The sequence below is a fragment of the Manacus candei genome, unplaced genomic scaffold, assembly GCF_025592945.1.
Source record: "Manacus candei isolate 608988 ecotype Guabito, Panama unplaced genomic scaffold, ASM2559294v1 h1tg000005l, whole genome shotgun sequence".
Lineage (NCBI taxonomy): Eukaryota > Metazoa > Chordata > Aves > Passeriformes > Pipridae > Manacus > Manacus candei.
Window position 1 is genome coordinate 15,197,007 of NW_026138053.1, and position 25,431 is coordinate 15,222,437.

At 37.7% G+C, this 25,431-nt stretch overlaps 1 protein-coding gene across 9 annotated transcripts in view; it reads left to right on the forward strand.

Moving 5' to 3' along the window:
* The window catches only part of PTBP2 (polypyrimidine tract binding protein 2), a 49,429-nt gene extending 47,740 nt beyond the window's left edge, over positions 1 to 1,689 (forward strand). For 6 of the 9 annotated variants that reach the window (XM_051803514.1, XM_051803448.1, XM_051803476.1 and 3 more), the window contains one exon: positions 106 to 1,689. In XM_051803514.1, the coding sequence (XP_051659474.1) occupies positions 106 to 238 (133 nt within the window). In that variant the 3' untranslated portion in view covers positions 239 to 1,689. The remainder of the gene's footprint in view (positions 1 to 105) is intronic. The other 3 variants (XM_051803458.1, XM_051803487.1, XM_051803504.1) reach the window with 1 other exon arrangement.
* The last annotated feature ends 23,742 nt before the right edge of the window (positions 1,690 to 25,431 follow it).

Consider the following 25,431-nt stretch of genomic DNA (forward strand, 5'->3'; position numbering starts at 1 on the left):
GAAGAGTTTTTGCAGCACATCTTAAGAAAAAGCACATATCAGATAGCAAACATTAGAAGCAACCGCTGTGGTATTCAAGTTCCTAATTCCGTTATTTTGTTTCAGAAGAGATCACAAGATGGCACTTCTTCAGATGTCAACAGTAGAAGAAGCTATTCAGGCTTTGATTGATCTTCACAATTACAATTTGGGAGAAAGTCACCATCTGAGAGTTTCTTTCTCTAAGTCAACTATTTAAAAAAGGCAGATTGAGAATGAAGGTGTATTGCATTGTTTGGTGTTGTCACCTATTGACTGTTCAGGAAAGTGGGGACCAGAGTTTGTCTTCTGTTTTTTTATTTTTTTTCATGCTGTTATCATTCCTTGATTGTTTTCAAAAATAAAAAAATTAAAAAAATAAAAAGCAGTGATATTAACTGCTGTAGTCAACTGTTGTTTCGATAAACCATTGTTTTGTTTAAAAGATTTCAAGATAATACCACATTTTTTCAACTTAGTTGACGTACGTGCCTTAAAAAGGAAAACTAGTACTGCTGGAATTGCATAGCTAGTAAAAAGCAAATTTGGTTGTCTGGGGCACATTGTTACATGATAATTTAAATATGTTTAGGCAGGGGTGTGTAAAAAGGTTAAGTTTTTGTTTCTCCTGCTTGATTTCTTTATCTACTAGCTTGTCACTTATTTTTCTTTTTAATTGGATTAGATGCATTATGCTGACAGAGTAAAATTACATTATTTGATTTTTTGCTACTTTTTGCTTTGTGTTTTTTTTTTAAAGGCCTTTTGTATTACATTGTTCTGGTCTAGATTCAGTTATGAATGTAGGCATTAGTTAAAATTAACAAGGTACAGAATATTAATTTCTCAAAGGACAAAAAGTGACTTCTGTGACTTTGAGCCCTACGTGAAAAGCATTGTGGAATCTTAACCTTTTTGTACACACTCTTGTGGGATGTATCATATAAATGTCAGCACTAAGTAATGTCTTGTTTGTGGCTGAATATTTTTCGTAGATGTTTTTGAAGTTGACATGACTTATGTGCATTTCAATATATATTGCCATCTTTAGTTTGTAATTAAGATATGGAATATGGTTGTGGATTTCTGAGCATGTACAGACTGGTCAAGCTAGTTCAGGAAATGGTGCATGTATTTTTCAATGATGAAGAAAGTTTGCTGCAAATGCTTGCAGGAAATTTTGTGGCAGTTTCCTAAAACTGACAACCAGGTGGGACCAAAGTTTATGTGCCTTTAGTCTTAATTTACCTTGCATTGTAATATTCAGTTTTAATAAATCTCTTCAAAATATTTTGTATTTAGAAATTGATCTGACTTTACTATAAACATGGCTCAGAATCTGCAGATCCACTTAATTTGAAAGCAGTTCTCTGTCAGTCTGAACTGTTATCTTGATTCTGTTTAAATGACCAATACTTTTTGAAATTGATGTACTTAGTTTCAAGATTCATAGATTCTGTTACCTATGTAGAGAAAAAAAGGTCATGTATATTTTCTATTAGTTGAGTTTTTACATCTTTAGAATTGTAAAATTCAGTATAGTTTGGAAGTGGCACAATTAAAAATTAATTTTCTAACAAAGTTGGGAGGTTTGATGGTTGTTTAATTTCATTTTGTGTGTACTCTGCTTACCTCTGTAGCATGCTCAATAAACACTTCTGTAGCTCTGTATTCACCTTTTCTGTCTTTCTCTGCTGCTTTCTATCTCTCCTCTTCTTTGTTTTTCACTTCTACTGTGCTTCTAAATTCATGTTTATTCTCTGCCAGGGTGGGAAAAGCATAATATTAAAAACTACTCTTTATGGCTTTTTACCATAAATCTGATGCTGTGACAAATATCAGCTCTTTATTTTCAGAAAGATAGTGACCCCTTTGCAGGTATATGTGCATATTAAACATTTCCCACCCTGTTATAACCTACTGCTTTAAAGACATAACTTTTATTGTAGTTTGTTAGCTCTCTCTTTCTATCTTTTTAGTTTTTAAGCAAATTTATGCACTAATAGATCTCTCAGGTTTGCCATGCTCTCTTGCTGCAAGTTTCATCTTTCATTTTTTTTGTGTCTGCTAAAGATTTTCTACTAATCATATGGTACATTCATGGGTGAAAGTAACAAAATTTAACATGAGATTAGTGGACCATACATATTTGAGACCAGGATATTTCACCTTTTCAGAGCCATGGGTTCAAATTAATGCGAAAACAGTTTGGACACTTCAATAGTGTTTCTTTATATTACTTTGAACTGATTGTTGTGGGTTTTTTTCTCTTCGATTAGAAATAGGATTTTACGCAGTCTCCATTAAAGAGTAGCTGTATGATCCTGGAGCATTTGGTAAAAGCTGTCAATGTTCAAATCAAAGCATTTTTCTGTCACTTCTCCAGTACAACCACTGTAGATATACTGATGTTGGAATACCTTGTGAACTGATGTCTGTTCTCTGGGTTGACTTTCAAATCAGTAAATAGCTATCGGCTTTTTAAAGGTCATGGTATAACGTAGGGCTTGCAGTAGTCTTAATATGTTAAATAAAATGCACTTGATTTGTCCTGTTTTATCAGAATTACACCCAATATATGAGTTAAGTTCTACTCCAGGTATTGCAGTGATCACCCAGTCTGAAATGCTGTTAGAATCAGATTCATCCATACACAAAGACTGTGAATCAACATCCTTTTACAACTCAAGCACTCAAGTCCATAGATGTGACTAGATCCCAATCGATTTAAGCAGTAGTTAAGGGTCTGGCTGAGCTGATCTTGTAGATTTTTTGTCTATGCAATATGACAGCCCATAGTTTTTTAAAGTGTGTGAGATTTCCTTTTGTGGCTCAGAATGAGCTTGCGTGTTTCAAATAGAAGTGTGAATTGAAATTTGCCATTCCATGGGTTCAGCTTGTGCTGAACCATTTCCACTCTAAAGCATCTGTGTCAGCATACAGTGATTGCCATATGTATCATTTTGAAATAACTGTAAACATCTGCAGTGAGTGTGTACAGATACAGAGGTTTTGTAAAACTGTAACTTACTAATTTCTTGCCAAGCTTATTTCCTTAAAAAGAAGTTTCTGTACTTTTCTTGTGAAAATTTCTGTGGCGAAAGCCTCAAGGGAAAGAATATATATTGGCTTTGACTTGTTATAAATTCAGCAGCTTTTATTATGAGTTATATTTGTATCAGCCAAAATTAAAAGTACTGATAGTCATAATTGTCATGAAAGCATTTTTTTATTAACCTGAAGAAAATTACTGTTCAGTTATTGATACTTAGTCTTTTCTCTTCAGAAAATACAGGCTTAATAATCTCCTTACTGCTAGAACTTTCAAAAACTTGTTTTTAATGAGATGGTACTGCATTTTGTATAGTAATTTGTACATTTTTGTTGTTATAAAATGTAAATAAGTTTCTGTATTTTTAGCTCGTCAGAATGTGAAAATGGAAAGCATCATTTTCATTAAAATTTTACTAAAAATAAGGTTCATGAATAACTTCTTACACTCAATGGAATGCGAGTTTTCAGATTACGTTAGTAGAACTTTACTGTAGACATGGTGATTTTCCTCAGTTTCAGATTTTTAAAATAATTTGGGTAGTTGACAGAAGATAGTTGCTGATTTTTTTTTTCTTTGTGAGCTGTTTAATGGAGCAATGAAATTGGTTGGAGAAGTCCAAAAATGGTACTTTGATCAGGTAATGTCCACTGACAAATACAGCACGTAAATGAAGTAAAACCAAAACCTGATAGCATTCTGATTAAAAATGGTGGCAAAACTTAGAAGTTAAATGAATTCACTTAGAAGTATTTCTGTATATTGTGATTTAACATGTTATATGAAAGGCACCTTTTCCCCTGCAGAAATAACAACTCATATGATTATTTGTAGATTGCCGTTTTTAAGGTTTTACATTAATATTCAGCTTTATAAGCCATTTTACAAAAACAATTCCTTTGACTCATTATAAGTTTCCTTATGTTTTATAGTATGTTACAGCGTGGCAGGAATAATCAGATAGCTATTTGCAGGATTTAAGGCACTGCAATTTCAAACTTTAGTCTACTTCAGATAATTTGTCCAATTCTCTGCTTTGTGAATATGTACTTCTGTTGAAACATTAGAAAAAAAATTATGTTTTTCTCTGCAAACCAGCATATAAATTCACTAGTGCATCTCAAGAAATGGTTGTCCTGGTATTAAATGTTTTTCAGTAAGCAAGGCTTCTGCAGAAGGTTTGTGTAAGGTGGGGACGAGGCTGAAGTCCTTATTCTGTTCCAGACACTGAGGCAACGTGAACTTAAAAGTTTCACTTAGGTGAACAACAAATTTTCTGTTAAATAATTAGGTAGAATGTCCCATCTCTTTTAGTTCTGGTGTATGTAAAAAGGCTAATATGTATGGCAACATCTGCAGTATTTCTTACCTTCCTGGTTTCTCGGGGAGCTGAGCCTGCTAGTGTGGTTCTTGTCTACACAGAGGATAAGGAGAAAGAACGATTTTTCCAAAATGATGGGATTTGGCATGCTGTTTTCTACTTAATGGGCCTTGGTAAAGTTAATCAGTAGACTGCAGTAATCTAAATGTAGAGAATGGTAATCCATTATAAATTATTCTGTTAGTCCACCATTGGCTTGCTAGAACCAGTGTCTTGCTGAGGAATTATATTCCACAGTAGTGAAGCTTTAGAGAATTTCTTTAACTTGTTTTTTTCCTTTAATGTAAGAATTTATTTAGAATACTCTAATTCTGAGTATTTTGAGCTTTGAAATTCTCTCCAGTGCATCTGTGCATATGTGTGCATGTGTTTGGTCTCTTCTGGATGGTTAACGAAATGAGATTGGTGAGTTTCTGCTTCACCTTAAAATTTTTACATCTGGCTGTACCTTTGTTACTTTCTGAATTTACTGAATTTTCCTCCGATCAAGAACTAAATTTGGAAGAGAATTATGTTGCTTTGTTTTTTCCCTTTCAAGCTTTACAGCATGTAATGTTTAAAATCTATATTTTTCTTCATTAGTTCTGCATGCAGGCAGCAAAGGAAAAGCAAAGAACTTTTCTTCCTTGGGAAAATGTGAATTAAATGCAGATTGACTTAAATGTCTCAAAAAAATTAGCTCAAAATAGCACTCCTATTATTGAAGAGTTCTGCATGTTTTATGAGTTTTATCCCAGTTTCATAAGGAAATGAGGCATGTGTAATTGCACTGTCTCTGTGTGAATGTACTGTTCCTGAGATAACCCCTGACTCCTCCTTGTCACTCCTGCTGCCTTTGGCTGGCTTTCTGTCAGAGGGGATGAAGGTCTCCCTTACTAAGGTGTTACTGTTTCTGTCCTTATGATTAGTTGTCTTGCTGGGTCAAAGTCCTGACTTTCAGTGCTATGGGCAAGGGAAGGAAAAAATCCGCTGCCTTGTCTTTTGCCAGGAATTATCAAGCAGGCATGGACATAGTTCTTTCCCTCTCTAACAAGCGGCAGCTTGTGAGGTAGCAGACATGGCAGGGCCTGAGAATACTGGGTACAGGACATGGGAAATTGAAGGGAAGGGATGTTCTGCAACAGGATCAGTAGTGGACACAGGAGCACTGAGGAAGTTTCAAGAGCTTTCTTTCAGTTGTTTTCACGCATAAATAGACAAAATGTTGACAAGGTGAGAAGTATTGGTTGAATTATTTTGTAGGATTATTTTACAAGCAAGTCTGGTCAAAATTGGTCCAGGTTGTGAGGTAAATGTAATGTATTTTCACTTCAGTTCAACAGGTACAGAGGTGTCAAAACTTAGCAATTGCATGCAGATTACTGTGGAAGCTGGTTTTCCTGGGGATGAGTACTGATCATTCCTGGAAGCCAGGGAGACTGAAAGCCTGAAGCCTCTAGCCCTAGGATAGGCTACATGTCAGGGTAGTTTAGGATGATTGACACTGATGGCTTGCCAAAGAGCTAGATAAAGTGAGCTAGTGAGATCTAGAAAGAGATTTGTTAGAAAAGTCATCAAGTGACACTGGCATTTTTTGATAAAAAATGTATACTGTAAAACTTCTAACCATCTGTATTCCATGGAAGGGTACACCAGTATCCTTTGGGCTAACCCTATCCCCTCTGGTTCCTTAATGCCTTGGGCTTACCTCTGACAGCATCAACACCCTTTGAAGATTTCAGCTGAAATAATGCTAGACTAGTCTGTTCTTTTCTGAAGCAAGGAAGGTTTCTTGGCAGCTCTGTCTGACAAACACCAGTGATTTGCAGTGTATGGTGGGGCACCGACCTTGCTGCTGCTTTAAAACATTGACAGTTCTCAGCTAGTAAATAGTCATGGTGCTGTGTCAACAAAGTACACTTTTCAGTGTGCTGTGCTTTGATGCCTAAACGTTAAATTACCTTGAATTCAATATTCAATTCAAAGGTTAAGTAAATTTTTTGTGAACAGGGGTTGTCTTTCAAGGTGTGGGGCATTTTTCTTTCTTTTTTTCCTCTCTTTTTAGAGATAGATTTTCCTGATGATGTTTGTAGAAAAAAAACTAGAAGTCACCTTAATTTTCCAGTTCTTAAGCAAATTCTGGTAAACCTTAACCATTTTGATCAGAAGTGCCTCCGACTTGTTTAAGCTGATGACAGAAACTGCATGACTTCTTTAGTCAGTCTGTATCACTGCATTGCCATGCTTACTGATAGAACTTAGAAGAAAAAAAGACTCTTGACCTGAATCTTTGGCTGCAATTTAAATCCACTTTGGTTTTTAGAAAGCAGTTATTTTCAAATTCCTTTGTTAGATGTATCTAACCCTCATCTTCTTTCAAGGGTAGTTACTTCAGAATATATGGTTAATGGTGGATGACCTTATGGCTCTTCACTCAAAATGGTTCTTAAAAACAGAGGTGTTTGTGATGCTGTCTTGTTACACAGAGATGTGTGTACTTTGAATAAATTGTTCTTTTGATTAGAGAATGATAATACCAAACACTTGTGCATTGCTGTGGATCAACTCTAGCTTTTTCCCCTCTATGTGGCATACCTTGTTTAGGTGTGCAGCATGTTTGGCCCACCAAGGGATGTGCTCTCAGTTGTGGCGATGCAAGAATTGCCACATCACCACCCATTATCATTAGCAAGTGGCTGGAGTTGCTCAGTAAAACTGAAGTCTAGAATGCAAGTATTGTTACTAACAGATCAGTATTAACATTTATTTGCAGTTTCATACAGATACCTGGAAATTGTTAAAGTACTTCCCTTATCAAAGCAAACATGTTAAAGAGAACTTTTTTAACATGAATGTAGACTGTTGGTTTGTATAGGCTATGATCTATAAGCTTTACATAGACCTCCTGAATAGGTTCTCCTAAGGAAGGGGATTCCACATTTCATTTCATTTCTAATTCCAGCTTTTGCAAGTTTTGAGCCAATTGAAAACTTGGATTTTTGCTGATCTGAAGTGGTACACTCCTCAATACCCATCCTTTGTCAGTCCATAGCAGCTTCCTCAGTTTCTGAAGATGGGAATTGTGTAAAACAGATCTTTTTTCAAGGTGATTTGAAACAACATACCTGACATATTCCTTCATAGCTAAAGAAAGGTACAGAGATCCTCCTTCTTATGTTGGGAACAGTTACCCAGCTACCTTCTACACTTAGAACTGCTTGGTAAGCTTCCAGAGAGATTTACTGGAAAATAAATATAATGTGGTTGGTATATTTGGACAATATTTTATATGCTAATCTTGGTTCAGAGAGACATCACACTTGAAGCCAGACCTGGTTATATGCTGCAGCTGCGAGGTTTTTAGGAATTCAAGACTTGCAGATTCAGTGGCCTGTAGGACTCTTCAGCACCTCTGAGACCCTTCAATGACCATAGCAAATTGCATTCATGATTTTGGAACTTTTAGGGTATATGCTGTATAGTGAAATTAGGGCTATATGCACTTCAGGCTCTTGGATTAAGAGTAGCCCTAGAAAAATCTAGGAGCCCTCCAGTCTGTTTTGAGACACTTCCATCATCAGAAATCCTTGGATCTTACAAGTTATATTCATTTCAGCTTCACTTAATATTTAGCAACCTGCTTGAATCCTAAATAACATCATTGTTACACTAAGACAGAAGCTCTTCAAATGCTTCTTGTTTTTTGAAATGTTTTAGGAACTGAATGTTATGCTCTGAATAATTCTTTAGTAATTAAAGCAAGAATGTTATACTTGTCTGTCCCCTACTTTGTAATTTTTTTCAGTGTTGTCTGTCAGGAAGTCAGTAATTTACATTTATGTTAGTAGAACTTAACAATAGTCAATGTAGAACTTGGTGAACTTGCAGTAGGATTACCACTTGGAACAGTAGGCATTATTTTTTTGTGCTGGAAAAACTTACTCTAGGCTTTTGGCATTTAGTTGGTGGTATCTAGGCAACCACTACTGAATGCAGAGATTCTCTCTTTTGCAGATATCTGCCCTGCCAAAACCATGTTCCTAGGGAGAAGAAAAAGTTCATCCAGATGTAGTGACTGAGTACACAAAGAAAAGGAAACTGAGAAAATATTATGTAAATAGTGAATTGCTATACAAGAACTTCAGCGCTCTAGAGATGAGACAGTAGCTGAGAGCTTCCTCTGAACACACTGGGTGAAAGGTGGCAGGGCGTGTGGTCCTGGAGTTGTACACTTTCTCAGCTGTTTTCAGCCTATGTCCCTGCACCCCTTTTTGGAAGAATTATTATTCTTCCTTCTTCAATTTCAAAATGAATTTGCTAATCTTTAAGTTGCAGTGTTTTGAGATGTTTTAAATTTGTCAAGCAGCACTGTGGAGGTGAGCTGTATGTCACTGAGGCCAGGTGTGATTCACTTAAAACTGGAAATAATCTAAGACACTGAGTTTAGCTGAAACTTCACAGACTATTGATTTTATTAAAGTCTTTGACAGAGTAGTAATTGTCACAAATAGAACCCTGATCTTTGGGCTGCCATAATCTATTGTGCAAAATCCCTTATTAAGTACTTGTACATCAAGTTGCCTTTCTCTGTCAGGTAACGGCATGCCTATTTACTATCATTCTGTTGTTCAGAGACATTAACTACTCCTTCCACTGATAAAGAGCTGATGTTTTAAAGTGCTTGGTTTGTATGAGTTACCAGGTTTGTTACCAACTTATTCTTCCCCTCTGTTTGGCAATTTTAGAAGTGTCAAAATGTCTTACACTTGTAAATGTTTAAGCGCCTCCTTTTTCAGTCATTTCAAGCAGTAATGAAGATGGAACAGTTACAAGTTTCAAATATTTTGGATATCATCTTTGTTCTAAATTTCATTTTTGCTGCTTGCACTTAGAATATAGTTCCTAACATTGCCTCACTGCTGTAGTGAATTTCTTTGTGCTGGACATAGATTAATCAAATTTAACTTTATTATCACTGGAAATGAATCATTGATAAAATTACCAGGAGATATGTAACAGTCCTAGACTTGCAGTGTTATATCCACATTCTGAGTATTTAGAGGCTGATGTTAGGTTATCAGTAACTAAAACATCAGTGGCTCCTCATGCATAATATATGTAGTATATTATGACTGATCTTTAGGACGAGTGATCCAGTGAAGTAGTGCTTGTTTTCTCCCTTACTTATCTATATGAAGGTGACAGACTGCTATCACCTGAAACTTCTAAACATTGTTCTCATAAGTGCTGATTCAGTAATGTTGAAAAATGGCCAGTTTGTGCATCTTGTACTAGTGAAACTGATGGGATTATAGGAGCTGATAAGTAGAAGTCAGAAGTAAACTACTTAATGCTTGTAAAATTGTAACTAGATTTTAAAGTCTGCCATGTACAACTGCCTGATTCCTTGTACAAGATGCAATGTTATATGAAAGACTTAGTTATACACAATAGGTACATAACTTTAAATATATTGGTACTAACAATGTAACCTGTTTTTCTCTCCTATCCCTTTGTTAATGTGGCTTTCAAGGAGAGGAAGGTGTTTCAAATGCTCCTCTTGCACTGCAGGAGTAGCCAGGAATCATTCAGCAGGTGCTTTCAAATTACAGTTGGGCTGTTCTTAAGGCTTGCTGCTATTAAAGGGATTAGTTCTGCTCCTGCCATTCTTGGCTGGGATCTTCTGCCAGCTCTCATGCCTGCTATCTTCCTGCCCTTAATTTGCATGATTCAACCTGCTAAACTGACAACATCCTTACCAAAAAAGTCAAACTTATCACTTGATTTCTACCCTCTCCACTTTTTGGTATTAGGTTTTTTTTGTCCTTTAGTGGACTGAACCTAGTCATTGAATGGTTAGAGAAATGCTGCAGTGGATGGAGCATACTCCTGGGAGGAGCGGGAAAACAACACTGCCTGCTTCAGCTATCAGCTAAAGTCAAATATCAGCTAAAATGTAACAAAATCTCATCTTGAAAACACTTTATGCTGATATAATTGTTCCAGCCTTAAAGGCTTAGACTGGCATGTATTTGAGATACAGGTGGAAATTTTAAGTAGCTCTAGGACTTAAGCTAATACACACTGTGATGTTTTGGCCTAAGTGCCCATATCAGTCTGTTTAGTTTCTAGATATTAATAATTAATAAAATACCATATATTATACAGAGATGTAACATAACATAATAAACACATCACTTTACAAGAACATCTAATGAAATGGTTCGCCTCACGCTGCCAAAGCAGTGGATTGCATCAGCTTCATGGACTATGTGGAATGTTTTGCTTAAGTAATGTTATTTAAATTCTTAATGTGTTTTTCCTTCAGTGAGACAGGAAAAAATACTTGTAATTGTGGATTAATGAGGATGATCTGTGGGATGCTGTTTATTTTGCATGGGTTGTTTTGGGGGATTGTGTTTTTCTCCCCAGCCTTTAGCCTATCATGCCACTCTTGTTGTGTTTCTGTTAACTGCTGCTCTAGGTCCGAGCAGGATTCTCCAGGCACAGCTCTTTTCAAGTCAAGGTTATTATCTCAGTGGGAACTTTCTGTTCTTTTTCCAGACATGCTTTCTTGAAACAGTGTGTTAGTTCCTTGTTAATCATGCTGAGAATGATGTTTGCTTTTATTTTATGGAGTTGGGCTGACATTTACACCTTAAGTTTCTTAAAGCAAAGGTTCTCTTTTACTTTGAGGTGTCAGACAAGACCATAAGAATTCTCAAAGAAACACTTCTGATTTTTGACTCATCACTGTAGTATAAGAGGAGAAAGGCAGAAAAATGGTGTTTCATGAGCCAGGCTTTTACTTTTATGGTGACAGGTATTGGTAATATTTACTACTTACGAGCCATGCACATAAATCTACATATTTATGTAGTAATGAATAAAGTAAAATATTGTGGCATTTCTACTTAGAACATAATTGCCATGTATATTAACACAGATCTGGATGTCATAGAAAATGAGCCAAAAATAAAGCTGTTTTACCAAATTGATTCAGTACTAAGGGAATATTTTAAGAAGCTGTAATAAGGGAGATTCTTGAGATATAGACAATATTTCTGTTTATAGCCAATGACAAAGTAAAGGTGGTGTGTCATGCTTACAGCTGCAAAGGTAGCTGTAGACTAGTTTTTGCACTAAATTTCTGAAGTGTATTAATAGCTCTGTTCTTTAGACTTGAAGCAGACTGAACATTAAGTTTAAAAAAAAGAGTTCTGCTAGACTCAGTTTACATCTTTTCCAAAACTTTGCACACCTCTTTCTCCCTTGTTCTATCATGTCTTCTATTCCCTTTCCCATCGAGCTTATCCAGCTAGATGCACCAAACCTTAAATAAAATTAATTTTTTTCTTTATCTTAGCACCTGCCTGTCATTGCCCTACCTGCCCCAAGTTTGGAGCATTTACACTTTTTACGTTCTGTTTGGTTTTGACAGCTGCTCTCCTGATCTCTTCTCCATCCAACATTTCATCCCTGTACCTTATTCTCCTGATTTTGCTGCGTCCTTGTCCTCTGTGCACCATCTTTCCCCTGTGAATGATCCCCGTGAACTTGCTTTGGGCTCCTTTTGCTTGTTGGTGGAGGCGTAATGGTGCTGTGGCAAACCCAGCACCCAAATGCTATTGTTGGCCATCTGGAGGTGTCAGCACGCTGGAAACTCGGGGGGTTTAAAGCAGCTTCAGAAACTGCTTGTCTTCTGCAGCCAAAACTGAATCTGGGAGGACTGCATGGATCTAAAGCTGAATGCAGAGAATGCTGCCTTGCGATATACCATCTTCATCCTTCCCATCCTGTTTATGGAGTACTGGCCTCAGGAGACCTTACTTAGAAGTACATCAGAAATTGTGCGATGGGGGACTTGAGCAAAACCTGGTGTCTGTTCAGAACATAGCAGGATCTACCAGCAAGGAGTCCAGGTAATGGGGACCATCTTCATGTTGAAATGAGGGGTGGGAATGTTTGAGGATGTGTTTTTTACGGATGTATATACAGGATGAAATGAGACCTTAAATCTTGCTGGATAGTGTTATAATGCTGGTAGCAACACTTCAAGAAACACACTCCAGAACTTTCCATTTTATTGATGTCCAAAGCAAAATAAGGCCTTTTGTGGGGTTCTGATCCTCTCCCTTCCCATCTGTCTGGGCCTGTTCCTGTTTTTCAGGCAAGGTACTGATGGGATATGGCAGAATTGCTAGTTAGGTTGGGTTTTTCAGATCACAAAATCTACTGATATACTAAAGGAAGGGCTAGTAATGAGAAAGGATCAATTGACAGGAGAGAGGGTGATTGGTAGTGTTGAGCAGAGAAGATGTACGTGCCGCTCCAAGGGTTTTCTTAAAACAGTTTCTTTCAGCATGTTCTCTAATGACCTTGAAGGTGAGGTTAATTTGATATTGATCAGATTAACAGATGTAAAATCTGGTAAATAAAAGCAATTAATTGAAAATAGTGAGAAGGTTGAATAAAAGTAAGGAGAGCTTTAACATAAGGAAGAACAAAAGGCTACAGAACTGCTGATGATCCTGAAGTTACACACAAAGTTGTGACTCCTTGTTACTTGCTAGAGAACTTTGATTCCTCCTGGAGGGCCTCTTTGTGCTTCAGCATTTGATGCCGTTCACACTGAACTAACCACTGAAGCTTAGCAGAAAATAAGGTCTTGTCTCCCAGGATTTCTAGTTGGATTGCAAGTACCCAGACTTTCTGTAGAGGCTTGTATTTAATTAGTCCTAACATGGCCCAGGAAAGCAGAGGAGATTTTGAGCTCACTGTGTCCATGTTACGTTAAAGTACTGTAATATTGTGTCATGCTTTAGGTTATTGAAAGAGGTAGAAAGGATGTTAGGATTTAACAGATCTGTTTCTGAGCCTTGGCTGAAAACTTGGGGGTCAGACACATGAATATCCTTATGTTTAATATTAGTGTTAGTCCTTCTCCCTGACCTTCACAGCACATATTCTGCTTTCTTGCTGAAGATCCTCAGTGTGAGGTCAGCATATGGGACACTTACACATTCTCGTTTCCTTGACTCTTGCAAATCCTGATTCGTTCCTAATGAACACATCTCTCCAGAGATGCTGACGGGTCATGAGAGTAAACCTAGCAGCACACCCAATGTGCTCAGAGTTCATGACCCTCTTCTTTTCCAAAGCAGACCCTGTAGTCTGTTCTTTAAAGCACACTATGTTCTGGGAGGTGCTGGGGTTTATGGGAAGTTTCACAATCCTAACAGGAGGAAGCTCCAGTTTGCACTATGCCCTAACGTCTTGAGCGGAGGCTTTAGGCAGATGCTTTCTTCGGCTGTCGCTGCTTTTTGTGTCCTTTACATATAAACGAGAAGATGTGAGAAAATCAGCAAGGGATCCAGGCTGTTTGCTTTCATGCAGTGAGAAGAGAGAGAAAATGAAGTATTGTTAACTGCCTACCTCACTGTCTCCCTCAGTCCATTCTCACCCCATGACTCCTCTGAAAGGCCTTTCACATTTCTGTATTAGAAATAACATTAGCAGGGGAAAAAAAACAACAACCACGCTCCACTCCATACATTGCAGCTGTATCATCCTTTCCCAGATGCCTGTGTTGCTTTTAAGAAAAATGATAATAGAAACACTAGCTGGGAAAGACAGAGCACAAACAATTCCCACTCTTCCCTTTGAAGTGAGCAGTTTAAAAATGGGCTTATTTTGTTAGAATTCAGAGTAAATGCTTTTCAATAGATGAGAGATACTTTTGCTCAGTTCCAATGGACTCCACAAAATCAACCTCCCCCTCAATTCAATTAATTCCCTCCCTCCTGTGTGTGAGGACCGAGGTTTGGTTATAAAAACACTGAATGTAAGATTAAAATGTCTACAGAGATGATCAGAAGGGAGTCTGTTTTAATAACGCTCTCAGATTGCTGTGCATGAGATGTGGAAGTAGGAGGTTTAATCTCAGTGCAGTGCCTTTACAATTATAATCAGAATTGAGCTGAGTATTGGTCAATAGGAAATTTGCTCCTCAGGGTAGGGAGAGGACTGTAACAAGAATTAAGTCTCAGGATGTTAGTGAAGGAAACCATCTGAAAAGAATAATCAACTGCAGTGGTATGGATCTCAGGTTCAGAGAAAGAATTGTTGAAAATTAAACAAAAACGCAGAGCAAGAAACAGGAGAAAATTCACAGAGGCTCAGATGATTGTTGTGTGAGCAGGAGAGAAACACAAGTTCCAAGTGCCTGATGCTTTCCTTTGGGATTTTTTTTGCTTTGAGGTATTTACAGCTGGTGTCAGGGTAAAAGGAAGAAGTTATTCTCTCTTTCCTTACGGCCAAGATTCCTATAAATCAGCACATGGTAAATGAAAGTTGTCATTACTTTTGGGCAGGTCATTGGCTGGGAAACATAAAAGGTGCTAATTAAAAATACCATTCTGCAGACCTTTTTCCTTCTTAATCTCCCCAGCTAAAAGTTTGCTGGGTTTTTCCTCCTTTGTCACATAAGGCATGTCTAGTGTCTTTTAAATTAACATTGGGCTGCTGGTGACTGGGTTATTTCATAGAAGCCAAGTTTAAGACCTGTTGATTGCTTACCCTATTTTCCTGCTCACATCTGTTCTGTACATTATTTGGAATAAGAGGTTAAATGTGATTAGCACGAGTTCACTACTCCTATGTAATACAATTGTGCTTTGTGATGAGAAACTTATATCTTTTAAAACCCTTGGAAGATTGAGGTAAGGTATAACTATATAAGGTGCTATAATTCTCTACTCTACAAATGGCACTGGTTTAAGACACTCAAATTCAAACTGAATTACCATTTCTGAAGTCATCAGGGAGTACTCGAAAATTCTGCAATGGAAGAGGAGTATTTGCAATTTTATATATTTTATTTAATTGTGTAGGATTAAAACAGAAACCAAATATTAAGATAAGGAATAAAATCTCTATGTATGCTTAACCTTATAATGAAGGAGTATAGGCTCTGCAGTTATGGTCTTGTTGGAGCCCTTGAACATCCTAAATATCTGATGAAGGGCGTAGGTATACAAGGTATGAAAAAGAGGAAAAACCGTGGGTGCCCACCTCTTTATTTTGGAGTTCCTGCTAAGACATGAATTCCATTTCTTGTCTCTTTTGCTATCCTCAGCAGGAAACTCATACTCAAAGGAAAGATATAAATGATACAGTTATGAGTTTTGACAAAAGGCATTTGTGTTTATTCTTCATACTCAAAAGAGGAAATGGTTTTAGCAAAAGTCACTTGACAAACCAAAATTTTCTGGAACCACCCATATTTATGGAAAGTTTGCATTTCTGCAGGTTTTGACCATGTATGGTATTTAGCCCTTCAAACTTTCACATCCGTGTATAAATATTAACAAGTCAGGATGCTTTTTATGCCAAGGTAATTTTCTGTGGGGGTAAGCTATTGCCTTAATGCCTTTTTAAAACTGAAGGTTTTCTAATATCAGTCATTAATTACCGTTGTTAGTCCTCAACGATTTCAATTGTGCAGTAGAGATGTCCATTTCTTATGCAGAAGAAGCAAATGTAGAGTGTGGTGTTTAGTCAGTGTTTCCTTGAGTCAAACCTTAGTCACATGATATGATACTTGAAATTACCACTTCAATTTTAAAGTGAATCTTGTTTCAAAGAGCTGACAGTTATCATGTCTTTTCAATATATTTATCACTGCTTCTGAATAATGAAATTAGTCACTGGATGCGAGGAAGTGGGATCAGGCCCTGTCTTTGAAAACTGTCTCTGCTGGGGAACAGTCTGGCAAGGCCAACAGCAGCTAGGTAACCCTGTCAATCATACCATGTCAGGCTGGGATTGCCTAGAAAAATATGTCAGAAAACCAACCTAGGGCACAGAAATCAGAAAAACTGGCACCAATGAGGGGAAGAGTCATTGGAGGCAGGTTGTTTATTTTGTGGGAGGGTGAGACAGAGAAAACAGGGTCAAATAATGGGAAAGAGGTATGGTAAGGTATGCAAAACTCTCCATTTTACTGCAGGCTACAGGAATCGCCTCCAAATATAAGAGCTGCAAGATGTAACAAAAAAACTTGGGAAGCTGAACACAGTATGAATATTCTAGAGTGAAAGTAATCTAATTATTTGAGAGTTCAGATGTAGGTGATACTAATTCTGCTTAAAAATAGCACTGATGCTCTGGAAATCTTGAACAAGCTATTAAGAAATTACCATATTATAGGCAAATATTTTTTTTAAATTTGTTTTCAGTGCAAAGGCATATGGTGCCGCTATGTCTCAAGCAATAAGTAAGCAGATATCAGAAATGTAGCCTGTGCTTGACATTGCTTGAGCTGCTTCTGCTTCCCCAGAACCTGAAGCTGCAGAAAGTATCAGAGTGCCTACCAGAGTCAAAGCACCAGCTTGGAATACCAGTGAGAGACTGTAGAGTGACAGAGGGGGAGAAGTGCCATAGGTCTCACCCATGTGCCCACCAGAACTAATCTACCCTCTTGGTAATGAAGGTTTCCATTCTTCAGACAAGAGATCAGACCTGGGCAGTGCTCCTGAGAGGGATGAAGGGCCTGAGCTATACTTTCAGTCATTCTGACTATCCCTGGTGGATTATTAGGATGATTGCAGGATCATTTGGTGGCTCTCTCTCATAAGGCACCTTTGAACCTAGACTGGCTTAATCTAGTCCTGAATGGAAGTTAATTTAGAGCTATTCAGAAGCTAATTTAGAGAGCTTTACTGAGCTCTCTTCAAAGGAGCAATTTTTTAGGGTTCCATTTCTAAATCTTGATTTTTCTTTTCACTGTGGTTTCTAGGCTCTGCTTCAGGGAAAAATATCTTGGTTACTATTGTAGGACATGAGATGGTGGTTACTTTATCTTTTAAGCAGTGCTCAATTCTTCTGGAAACACTGATGTTACCTTTATACAGCACAGGGACAGTCTACATGTGGGACATCTGTCTGGCTCTTAACCCCACTAGTACAGGCAGAGATACCAACAGCAGCTTGCAGTGGACTCGTGGATTGCAGCAAACACCATCTTCTACATTTTTCCCCAGGAATCTCACTATCATCATTCTTGTTACATATATCCTACCAACTGTTTGTCATCTTACCACCAAACAAGTTCCTGAGGCCCAGTGGTGCTGTTTGGATGAACCCCTGATCTGATGAATACCTGGGTTATGAACAGCATGTTCTAGGAGGATAAGAGGAGAGGGTTTACCTAAACAGGTAACCAGATACTGTTTAAAAACCCCCATTTTAATTGCCAGCTGTCTGAAGACACTGGATGAACCTCATTCTAACTGTAGGCTCTCGTGTCTTGAGGTCATCAGATGCACCAGATGCTGAAGGCTGAGCAGCAAACACATTTGAGGCCATGCAAGCACTGTGGGATGGGCATGTGGTCTGTACATTATTCATGGCCTATGATTTCTTTTGTGAGGGTAGGACCTGGGGCAAATTATTGTATCTTTGCCAAACTCAGAACAAGGACTATACTGCATGAATTGTGGGGCAGTGTAGGAACAGAGATGAGTGTCCCCTGTGTTGCTAGCTGATTACAAAAAAACCCCTTTGGAGCATTGAGAGGGCTACTCTGGAGGATTAATGTATTTTCGTGCTGATGTGTCAGTGCTTTCTGACTGAAATGACTCTAAACCAATAATTCTTTAAGTAATGCAGGGTGAGAACAGAAATTATGCAGGTGGTGAACCTGGAGGAGGTGAGCTTCAGGGCTTTCCCCCTGCAGTTTGAAGTGTGGCACCAAGACACCCAGGTGAGCACTCACCAGGCTGCTTCAACTGCAAGAGCAACATGCAGCTAAGCCCAGGGCAATTACCTTGCTCAGAGCTCTTGTCCACTGCAACTGAATTGTATCTACCACCTGATCCCACCTGTGCAAATGTGGCATGACCTAGTGGTGGCATGGTCTGCACTGACCTTAAACTAAGGTATTTTAATTCATATTTAGTACAAGAAAGAAGCAAGACCTTCATTGTTCACATAGCACACGTTCCTGTACCTGGGTAACCTGGTCTGACCCAGCTGAACATGACATGTGCTGCTGAGACCAACAAAAGAGGAGCACTTGCAGTCTTTTCTCAGCTCTTGCAGGAGGGTAGGAGCAAGCAGGCCCAAGAGAGCACAACAATACTCTCAGATACATCAGGTTGGTGGGTCTCCACTTTGGGGAGCATGGTGAAGGCTGTGGGATGGCATATATCTACTTAAGTTTGTGTAGAGGCTTGAACACTGAGTTTCTGACTGTAAAAAGGATCTAGTTGCACTTGATAGGAGAGCATGCAGAAACACAGTATTTAGGCCTTTTTAAAAGCTGGTACAAACCTGTAGTGCAAACAGGGTATATAGATGGCTCTGGACTAGGAATTGCATTGGAAGGAAGAAAACTAAGTGGTTAATTCCCCATGATATTTTTAACTCCTTCCTCACTTGCAACCATGTCCAGTGGATGTCAAATTCTGTGTCTGGATCTGAATCTGGCAGCATTTCACAGTGAGTGGTTCAGTTGCAAATATTGTGCAGAATGTGAGGCTGAGGTTATCCTGTCCCAATGCACTTGGTCATGCTTTCTTGCAGGACTTCAGTATTCTCCTGGAGTGTCCGGTGTGAGTTTGAATCTTGTTTCAGAGAGAACTTCCGAAAAAATTTTGGTTGGTGGAGAAGTTAACTCGGGCTGAGATGTTTTCTTTTTCTGTTACTATTTTCAGTCAGATAACTAAATTGATTAAAAAGCTGTTTTTAAAACACAGGATTACTCAGTCTCTTGTAGTTCCTTCTACAAGAAAAACGTGCTCAATAAAAAGGAGCCTAAGGTTTCCAGTAGTCAGATAGGCCTGTAATCTTTGTGTCTATGTGTGGGAAGTACTTGAAAATTGCCTCCTACGGACAGATTAGTGAATTGTTGGTAGAGGGAAGTTTCTAAAAAATTATGCTTTGCATAAACTTTAAATTGCAGAAAGCATCTACTTTTCTGTTATCTTCATTATTTAGGTACTATCTGAAACAAATGTCAGGCTGACACCTCACAAATTGTTTGCTACTGATTCTCCTATTACTTTACAGATTTTCCAAAAGTTTTCACTCCAGCTTCTCAGAAAATACCTAAAGATGAGGGCAGGTTTCATTCTGTAGCATCATTGTTTTGGCAGGTATGCAGAAAGATGAGTGGGCTGATCATGTGCTTCCCATCTGTCAGCTCATCACTGTTAATAGGTGCTTGAAGGAAAATTGCAGTTATTTCACACAGCACTGGATGCTGAAAGTTCATATGTCAAGAAAAGATGGACATGGAAATAACAGACTTTTTAATCTACAAAAGACATCCCTGTGCTGCCCTGCTGGGGGTAGTTATCTTTCGTGCACCTGTGATCTTGGCTTAATTTAGACTTGCTGATGCTCACTGAAAAGGACATTACACTCAGTCTGGGCCTGTCTTCCTTGAGACATTGAAATGCAGAGCAGGATTTTTTTCCAGCAGTGTTGAAGTCCACCTAAAGGCTGGCAGAGTACTACAGTGGACAGCTTTTCCTGAGTTCCTGGAACTATAGCTCATTCCTGAATGCAGCCATTGGCACCTCTCTCTCAAACACTGTGGATATTGCTGTTTTTTTGTCCACAGAGTTGTGGTGTTAAGGTACCCCAGTTTCACAGGAATAGGTCCATATATCATGGATAAAGGTTCCTCCAAATGCAGGTTGGACTCTACAGCTTTAGTGATTTTGATGACTAAACATAAACTTTCCTTGTTTTACTTGTCTGAGACACATTCTAACAACCCAGTGAAACTGCCCACATTGGTGGTTTTCTGGGCTGCAATTTATACCAGATGATAAATACAGAAAGCTGTGCTTAACCCAGATTAGAGGCATCTTGCAGTGTTTCAAAGAGCTCAGTACTTAGGGGTTTTGGTATGGCGTGTTACAGCATGACAGTAGCATGACTGAGTTGTTAAAATGGCCAGTTTGCCGTTCGTAGTGCACTGCTCAAATAAAATTTATCTTGCTATTGATTTTTAACAGCAGCTCTTCTGTCTGATTCATCTCCCCTAAATTTAGCTGCCTAAATATTAGACATCTCATCTGAACCAGTCATCTAGCATAGTATCTAAATTAGTCATCAGAGATAAGCAGCTTAACGGTACCTGTGTCAAGAGAGGTTTCTAAAAGAGATAAGGGGTTAAGTCATCTCTGGAGGTGACTGTTTTTCTCCACTGTTTCTGACTTAATTTTGTGACTTTAGACAGCAAGGCAAGGGAGGCTCTATCCTTTACTCTGTTTTCCAAAAGTATCTTTTCAATTTCAGCTATCAATACCCTTCCTTTTAATTATGAAGAAATGTCTTTGTTTGAAGCACCAAACTGTATTTGCTGCCATAATTTTGAATCAGTTCCTCTTATTTTTATTGTTTCTCTTGATTGTGAATTGGAATAATTTCCAAGCTTGGGTGAAGAAGAGATGTTCCTTATTTTTTATTTAAGCATGTTTTTTCCACTAATCAATAGAATAACTGGAGCTCTGGGTTTCAATGTTTTCTCCTTAAAAACATAGATCAGAGAGTATTGTGAAGCCATACATCTTCCCTGTCAAACATTTAATTTATTGTGCTGTTCATTTATAGCTTGAGACTAGAGAACTATTGGTTGACAAAAGAGGATGGATGATTCTTTTATTGAGTCCTTACACAGCTGGCAGAAGATAGCAAATGGAGGAAGGAGATGTGCAACCACTCATTTCCAAACTTCTAATAAATCATGGATGGATCTCAAGGGATTTATGCTAACTTTAACTTTCCAAAGGATTGGGATTTGACAATCATTTGTCTCATTCACTGTGGTTAAACTTGAGCATCAAAAAGCAGGTTAAGAAGAAACTTTTTTAGTGGTACACAATAGCTAATGTTGTAGATATACACAAATAAACAGCATGATCCATTTCTAACTCAGTTATGGATATTGCTTAATCCATCTGAAGTTAAAGCAATATTAGCATTTCCAATAGTTCTTGTTTTAGTATTATTTATCCCATGATACACCAGAGCTCCTTTCAAGTTAGTAGTTTATGGTAATGGGAAAGTCATTTCAGTAGCTTACTTCTGTGAGAGCTTGGTTTGTTGAGTTTGTGCACAGGATGGTTGTGCTGTGGGCAGTGCTTTGAAGTCCTGATGCTGCTGCTTCTGCATCAGGAGGTCTTGATTGTGAGGCAGTGGGCATCCCTCAGTTTCCACTCCTGAAATTCTCTTCCTCTGATAATTTTAACCTACATAAAAATCTTACCATGGTAGAAAAATACAGAAACTTATTGGTTTCAACTAATAATTTCCCAATTTCAGTATTTTTCTGTGTTTTTTGCAGTATCGGATTGTAGGTTTTGTCTTCAACTTTGGTGACCTTTGTGACTCTGATCCTCTGCTTTTGCCTCACCATATCAAAACCCATCTTTTTCTATATCCATATAGACATTCCAGGAGAATTGTTTATTAATTCACAACTATGATACTTTCTCCTTGGGGGAAGTTCTGCTATAACGTTTAAAATACATAATTTTTTAAAATTATCTCTTGACTACATGTCATCAGTGGGTATGAGCCATGCAATCGGAACTTCAATCCGCTTTGTTATCTAGTAGCAGTAGAAGTCTTATATCCTCTCTCTCAATCACTAGAGGGGAATGAATCCTATTTAGCCTTAGCAATTAAAGAGGTTGTGATTGGTTTCAAGTTAGACATCCTGATGAACTCGTTTGAATAAAGAGCTGCATTCTACAATTTTCTAACATTCCTGAGTTCCTTGTGTTTCCCTTTTGTTCAATTAATCTTTTAGGTGTGTTAAAGCTAATATTACAGTTTATGCACATGTGCAAACAGTATGTAAACAACTGGATAACTACTAGCAAAGGGAGTTGCAGAAGCCATTATGCTGATAGAAGTGTTTCTGCTAAATGGAAGGTAAATGAATGCATTATATAATAATTCTCTTCAGAATTTCAAACTGTGTATATGAAGCAAATGCAAGGAAACTGTTATCTGAACTTTTTAAAATGAAGAGAAATTTCTGCTTGCAACATCTTAATAAACAGGCTAGGACACATTTCTTTTTTATCTGCACAAAAATGAATGGCATTTCAATCAATAAACACAATAGTGAAGAGTAAGTGGTTTTAAGTATGTAGCTGCAAATGTCAAATACAGTGTTTAGAAATACATTGACAACACTGGGATTAGTACATTTGTTTATTTTTAGTAGAATATACTTGCATAGTTATCACCACTGACCATCAAATTAACATGCAGAATTGATAATGTGTGTTTGATTTTTGAAATGAAGAATGCTTTTATATCACAACCTTATTATGAAGGAGTCAGCCTGGTAAAATCTTACAAAAAGGCTCATAAGTGGAACAGCACCAATCAAAGTAATTACTTTTACTCATATTATAATCAGAAAGATTTCTGTGTAGAATAGGTAGAAGAAAAGAAAAACAATGTGTGGATGTGATGTAACAGAATTCCCCTGGTCTTGCCTTCTACCTGCACATCTGTCTGCCTTGCAGAAAAAACACTGGGCTCGACTTTACTATATGAAATCTTTTAAATACCTTATTTTAAAAACCTTATAAACAAAGGGAGAAGCCTTTTAAGAATTAGCACCTAAAAATATCTGCCTGTGTACATCCTTATGTGGAACACTTGGGCCGCCTTGTCTTAAGAAGCTATTTTACAGAAATAGCATTCTCCAGCACAGGTTTTCTGTCTTCTACACTTCATAAAACCTTACATATAAATACATTTGTAGAAACAGAGCTCCAGTATATCATCCAGAGATAACCTGTGAGTTTGTGAAGATGCTGTCTGAAAATATTTTCACCCTTATTCCCCAAAGTCAGAAAAATTTGCCCAGCTAGTCCCTTCTCCTTAGCTTTCTCAACAGAACAGCTTATGAAGCTCTTTTCATCCACTGGTAATTCTGACCCAAACTAGCAGCTTTTCAGTTTCCAGTGAAGCAAAGTTTGAGGTGTGAAATCAAAATAGCCTGTTCTGGGGCTGTGCTTGTTTGTCCACCATATTTACTGCGGTGTTAGCTGAATTTGTCTATGAGGACTTTGTTAGTGTAGCCCAAGGGGAAGCCTGGCAGCACTGGGTCAGACCAGAGCAGTGTGTCAGCAGTATTATGTTCCCATTCCTGCGTGTCAACAACCCTAGTAGTACTCTGTGATGGGCCAAAGAGTTTATTGTAAAATATGGCCTCTCTTGACCAAGTGCAGAAAAGAAGTTATACCTTTTATTCGTCACCAGACCTCTTTGGCCCACCCACAGTGCTGTTGGCAGCACTTAACCACAGTGTTAACGAGCAGTCTCCGTAAATGATATACTCCTACAAATTAGTCCTGCAGTTCAAAAGTCTCCAGTTAAGTCTCTAAAGGGGCATGACGGTCTGCCCTAACTCCTTGTGAGGACTGTGTTTACAAACTCTAACTTACTGATAGGCATCATTGTAATAACCTTAGGTACCCTTGACCAACTATCACATTCTGAAGCTTGTACTGTTCTGCATTTTATGAGACTTGGTGCATTCAACATCTTCGCAAAAAAATTAAAAAAAAAAAAAAAAAAGGAAAGAAAGCATAGCCGTTACTTCATACAAGCACGTTTGCATTTTTTCATTTTATTTGAAAAACTGTGTTGAGATAAAAATATATGATTGAGAAAAGATCTGTTAGAATTAAACTGCAATCATTGTAAACAACTGTAAAACTTCCAGTATTTCTACTTTCTCTTTTCTGTTCCTTTTATTTTCTCAGTAAATAATGGACTTGTTCAATAAGTGAAATAGACTGCTTCAGTAATCCATCATGGATTTTATTTTGGCTAAACTTTTCGTTGTACTTTATCATACCACTTAAAAAAATCCATTTTGTCTGACTTTCTTTCATTTAAGCTTATTGCAAATTATTGGTTTGTCCCAAGCGCAACTTGGATTTAGTGCAATAGATACCACTGAGTCCTTGATGGCATGAGGAGATAAAACATAGGATGGCTAGGTACTCAACACTAGTTTCTGAAATTCTTGGTATATCCTTCCTCACACTGCCTCCCTTTTACACAGGTTTACATGCATTCCCATGTTTTTTTCACAAGGTAATATAAAAACACTTCCTCACTTAAATATCCAAGATACACATCAGGGAAAACAGAGGAGGGAGTTTTGTTAAAAATAGCCTCAGCAACATTAGGCAACTGATGTTTTATTATGTTGCCAGGTGAACTCAAATGTATCCTAACTGCAGAAACATGCCTAAAAGAATAAGTCCTCAATGATTTACACAGAGAAAATTTATAAAGTGATGGTTATCTATTAGTAAAGTTTCGTTGCTTGTCGTGTGTGTGAGCCAAAAAAACTACCTTCGTGTTTCTACCTCAATATTTTATAGGCTCTCCTGTATACCCTTGCTGGTTTGATTTCCAATCTCCAGTTAGCACTTAGAGCCAGATTTTTATGAGGTTCAAGAACTTACATGTTGCACTGGTGTCACAGCCATCTCCCTGTGTAGGTGATAAAGCAAGTCTGTGTCCATACACCAGATACTGCACCCACCATTTAAATTTTACCACATTGTTGTACGGAGTCTCAAGCACAACAGTCAGAATAACACCCCTTTGAGACATTTTATAGCTGAGGCTTAATCACACAAAACTATCTTTTCATTATTATATCTTTTTCATTATTAATATCTTACTTTCCTATCATATATCCACTGTGATCTTTTTCGGTATGTCAGCATATTTCTCCCTCCACAAGCAATAAAGAATAGTAAAAAAATTATAGTTTCTGAAGGTAAGAGGAATACTGGAATTTGCTACATGTGTTTTAAGCTTGACTTAAATTTAAAAGTTTTGTTGAATACATGCAGAATATTGACTTTTTGTTTAAATGTTTTTAAAGTTTTAAAGGATGAGATGGATTGTACTTTTTCCCATTGCTGTCTTTTTGGTGCAC